General features: G+C 40.5%; 1 protein-coding gene across 5 annotated transcripts in view; it reads right to left on the reverse strand.

Moving 5' to 3' along the window:
• LOC102376713 (macrophage mannose receptor 1-like) overlaps positions 1 to 5368 on the reverse strand; it is a 90363-nt gene that overhangs the window by 67564 nt on the left and 17431 nt on the right. For all 5 annotated transcript variants that reach the window (XR_001358440.2, XR_003095254.1, XM_014522276.2 and 2 more), the window contains exons 9-10: positions 3958 to 4071; positions 1083 to 1198 (exon numbers count right to left, since the gene is read on the reverse strand). Coding sequence is in view for 3 of the 5 variants with exons in the window: in XM_014522276.2 (XP_014377762.1) it covers positions 1083 to 1198; positions 3958 to 4071 (230 nt within the window). In the remaining 2 variants the exon portion in view is untranslated. The remainder of the gene's footprint in view (positions 1 to 1082; positions 1199 to 3957; positions 4072 to 5368) is intronic.

The raw sequence follows: 5368 nt of genomic DNA on the forward strand, positions 1-5368 counted from the left end.
TTCCCATTCTGTTCAGATGGATCCCATCTCTTGACAGCAGCCCTCCTCCCAAGAACATCTGCCCATTGCTGAATAATCCAAAGCCTTCCTGTAAACACCACTGTCTCAACTAGGAATTTACTGCCAGGATGCAATGGTTGTTGCCTGGGTCAACTGTCTTGCACAGGGAGGGTTGATGAGAACACCTCTTGTGCTCCAAGCTTCTTATCCCTCCTGCCAAGAGCCTCACAGTCACCTCTGATCAGTTCAGTATCACTCATGGAAGTAACAGTGGTGCATACATGGAAAGGGTAGAAGGAAAGGGTAGTGGTCTGAGGGATAAGCTTTGCGAGTTTGGCATTTCAAGGACCCCAAATCTGGCTGACAAGTTGGTGCATCTCTCCTCCAAAGAAGGGAGTCACCACCTTCCTTCCTTTTTGGTTCCTTCCTCCAATCTTCTTTCTCATCCAGTAAAAGAAGTCTGTTGTAGGTTCTTCATTTTCTTCTAGGCTTCATTCTGGCTTTTGTGCTGAAGTGCTTTCTTGTTTTGCTTACCTTACTGTATTCTTCACTATCATTTCTTAACACATGTAATGCCACTTAAGAAAGAGAAAACTTCTATACTCCTGCTGCTGAACTTCTATCAGCTTCTAGTATCCTCATGCTAGAATGTACTCTAGAAGCTTGTTTTTTCATTGAACTAGATAACTACTCAGAACTAGCAAGAATAGGTATTACTGTACTGAAGAAATTGTTTTTATGAACCAGAGGTCATATTTAGGTAAAGCAAAAGAGCAATTTTCCAAACAAAAATTTTTTTTTTCCTGCTTGAATGCAATTTTTTAAAAGCACAGCAACACATGTTTTAAGTTTCTTGCACCTTGAAGAATTGGCAAACATAGTCACAAGATTGGCAAGAGCGGCAAGATGTAATATTTAGTTTTAAAAAACAGGTTATGTTTTCTATGTTATTTCCTATTAAACAGAATATTTTTGGATTTGGTTCAGGCCATTTTTACCTGATTTTTTTAAAGTTCACAAGTATTTTAGAAAAATCTAAGATTATTCCATTAACAGCACAATTTTAAAGATATTTTTCATACCTATCTTGTATAGTTGTTAAGTGACTATTGCTCCTTTCACAGGTTTTCTTTGCCTCCCAAAATGGTACAGTTATATATCCAATTAAATAACAGTAAAATCCATGCATTTTCCAACCCTGTCAATAGAAACACCAGGTGTGAACATAATTTAATACAAGACTGACATTATACATGGGCTTCACTCTACTTACATACAATATTAAAATGCAAAACCAGACAGTACAGCATAATACAATATGATGTGACACAACACAAAAACAATACACAGTAAACAGGGACAAACCTATGGAACAAAGTGATCATAAATTTATAAATACTTGGTAAATATTTATTTCTTAAAATTACATAATGTTTCAGAAGAGAAAATATATCCAGCAAAAGAAACAAATTAATGAAGCAAAATGTTTCCTTGATCAAAGTAGAAAATGGGAGTATGTACTTTTTGTAAAACATGACTCAAATATTCTGAACTATCTGATGTTGAAAGACCAATACCTCAAAATGAATGGGAATATTTGATCAGGGTTTTCTCTGACTCCGACTTAGAGTGAGAAGATGTCTGGTTGAATAGTAGCATCTGATAAATTAGGTTTCTATGTTGCCTATGAAAGAACATGCCTCTCTGAACTACTTAGTTTCTAGAAGTTCAAACAAGTATTTATAGGTTTTGGGTACAGGCAGCCTGAGGTGGGGGAGGAGCTGGTGGGTACAAAGAGGATGGTGGTAGGTCTATAGTGGAGGTTCCTCATCAGGGGAAAGGTAGTCAGGGCACTAAGATGACCCTGTGGGGGAGGAACAGCACAGACCTGGGGCTGTAATGAGTGGCTGAGTTTTCCCAGCCCTGGGACTGTGCTATGAACATGTACAGGCATTTGTTAGGCCATTTTAGGTTACTCCATTTTACATCTGGTGAAACCAAGTTCACTTCTGAGGTGAACTAACTTTAGATCAGGTATGTCATTTTTATGCTGGCCTCAGCCCTGTGAATGTCAGTACACCTGCACATGTAGGGCATCTACACACATGCTCCAGAGTGAAGGGGGGAGGGGGTTGCTTTAATTAGAGAGGCTCTCAGAGCCACTTTAATTAAAGTGCCCACAGCATAACGCATACTCAGTGTCCCACACTTCAAAATGGTGGCCAGAACACTTTAACTAAAGCTAATTTTGAAACATGGGGACACCCTATACATGTGATGAAGAGGCTGCTGGAGCACGCTAATTAGCATGCTCTAACAGATTTGCAGCAGACTCAGTTGAGTCTGCTCTGACACATGCTAATTAGCATGCATCAGAATAAAGGTCCATCACAAGCATAGGTGCCTTTGGACTGACCTAATCTTGGTTAGGTCAATCTAAAGATAATACTTGTACATACCATAAGATGCTCAACCTTCTATCTGGCTGAATACGAATCACTAGAAGGTTGAACATTTTTTCACAAAATTTTTCAGATGAAAAATTCATTTTACCCAAAAGTGTAGTTTTATCCCTCCAAGCAAAAGAATGAAATATCCTTTTGTTTATCCCAGTTTCCTTTTTTTCATCTTCCACACTACATATTTTCAAAACTTCTGTTATTTTGGAAAAGTTACTGAGTGGAAAAAGGAAAAACGGGAAAAAAAAGGAAAAGTGAAAAGAATACTAGTCGAGTTGTCATTTATTTTATTGCATACAGTGGTAAAAAAAGAATAATAAAGGTTTTAAAATCAATTTAAAAATGTTTTGCGGATTTTAGAAAGTGAAAAACTGAAGACTCCTGTTGCAGTCATACTGAAAATATTGATTTGAATCAAAATTAATTATCAATTAATCTGCAAATGAAAAAAAAACCTACTTTCATTTTGAAATTTTCCTGTGAAAACATTTTGTACAGAAAATAGCAAGTGATTATTTGCTGCCAGAAAAAGTGGGGGTAGGGGTGGGGTTCAAACAGCTTTACTAGTCTCAGTGATTTGCACTGCCTTCCATGTCTTTCTTCTTCTAAATATTATTCTATTGGACTGCAACATTGTTTTCTTTTTATTATTGTGATTGCTAGGAGATCAGGAGAATATGCTGTTGTTGAAGGGGACTGCAAACAACACTATTCTGGTGTGAAACTCAGCAGTGGGAGAAAGATGTGCAACAAAGTCACTATGAAGCTAATGCAGGTTAATACTATATGTGGCATGCTAGACTGCCACATAGGTAGGTTCACTTGCACCTATATGCACAAACCTGTGGAGCTGGCTTTGCTGTACTCTGCACTAATGATGGGAAAATATTTGTGGTCAATACCCTCCTGGGGTAGTACTCTCACAGACATACTATTTCCTACTCTACTAAGGAGCTACCCTATATTACACCTGGCTGGAGGCTAAGCCTTTGTAAAACATCTGTTGCCTTCCAGCCAGAGGGCTCTGGACCACAACAGTTAATTTTATTAAATAAAGTTGGGAGGAGGAGTGAAGAGCATAAATGCAATTTTATCCCACCCCGTTTATGTCCCTGCTTGTTGCACCTATGCTTGTAACACTCACATCTGAAATCATGTTCTTTTTGAGGACTTGACCAGGATAGGATAGGGTTCTAAATCCACTTACACACATAACATGGAATAAACATGATGCATTCTGCCCAAAGCTACAAAAATTGTTTCTGTTGTATCCAAATGGAGCACTAAGAGCAAATGGGGCTAATATAACTAAACTAAAAAGGGGATTCAAATAAGATTTAACTTAAATAAAGCAATACTTTTCAAGATAGAAAATGATTAACAAAAAAACCAAAAAAATTCCTAGGTAAAAATACCATAATAGCTGGCTATTTTCAAAGTTTCTTTGAAGACAATTAACTATTTTCACCAATCTACTCAGATTTTATTTTGTCCTTACTTTTGGGCAGGAAGGATTGGTGTTCTGTATTGTTCCCGGAGCTCCTTGCAGTGGATTTCTTTTACAAATGTAGCCTAATTCTTTGTCACAAGTTTCATGTGCCCAGTATCCATCCTGAACTCAGTTTGGGAAGAAAGTCAGGAAATGTTAATTAAGGGATTCAAAGAATTCAAAATTCTTTACAAACCTACTGATATTTTTCCCCTAATATTGCTTTAAAAGGTGAAACAGGATCCTTATTTTTTATCCCTGAAACTGTCTCACAAATCTGTTTTAAAAACTTGTCAACAAAAGGTGGTGAAGTACCTGAAGTAGACTGGAGTGTGGGAATGAGCTCCATCCGAGGGTGCTGAAGGCACTGTCCGACATCATTGCAGAGCCACTGGCGGGAATATTGGAAAGCTCGTGGTGCACGGGCCAAGTCCCGGAGGACTGGAAAAGGGCCAACGTGGTCCCCATTTTCAAAAAGGGGAGGAAGGAGGACCCGGGCAACTATAGACCAGTCAGTCTCACCTCCATCCTTGGCAAAGTCTTTGAAAAAATTATCAAGGCTCACATTTGTGAGAGCCCGGCAGGACAAATTATGCTGAGGGGAAACCAGCACGGGTTCGTGGCAGGCAGATCGTGCCTGACCAATCTAGTTTCTTTTTATGACCAGGTTACGAAATGCCTGGACACAGGAGGAGGGGTGGATGTCGTATACTTAGACTTCAGGAAGGCCTTCGATACGGTATCCCACCCCATACTGCTGAACAAGTTAAGAGGCTGTGACTTGGATGACTACACAGTCCGGTGGGTGGCGAATTGGCTGGAGGGTCACACCCAGAGAGTCGTAGTGGATGGGTCGGTTTCGACCTGGAAGGGTGTGGGAAGTGGGGTCCCACAGGGTTTGGTCCTTGGACCGATACTCTTTAATGTCTTCATCCGTGACTTGGACGAGGGAGCGAAATGTACTCTGTCCAAGTTTGCAGATGACACAAAGCTATGGGGAGATGTGGACACGCCGGAGGGCAGGGAACAGCTGCAAGCAGATCTGGACAGGTTAGACAAGTGGGCAGAAAACAACAGAATGCAGTTCAACAAGGAGAAATGCAAAGTGCTGCACCTAGGGAGGAAAAATGTCCAGCACACCTACAGCCTAGGGAATGACCTGCTGGGTGGCACGGAAGTGGAAAGGGATCTTGGAGTCCTAGTGGACTCCAAGATGAACATGAGTCGGCAGTGTGACGAAGCCATCAAAAAAGCCAATGGCACTTTATCGTGCATCAGCAGATGCATGACGAATAGGTCCAAGGAGGTGATACTTCCCCTCTATCGGGCGCTGGTCAGACCGCAGTTGGAGTACTGCGTGCAATTCTGGGCGCCGCACTTCAAGAGGGATGCAGATAACCTGGAGAGAGTCCAGAGAAGG

Source organism: Alligator sinensis, unplaced genomic scaffold (genome assembly GCF_000455745.1).
Source record: "Alligator sinensis unplaced genomic scaffold, ASM45574v1 scaffold234_1, whole genome shotgun sequence".
Taxonomy (NCBI): domain Eukaryota; kingdom Metazoa; phylum Chordata; order Crocodylia; family Alligatoridae; genus Alligator; species Alligator sinensis.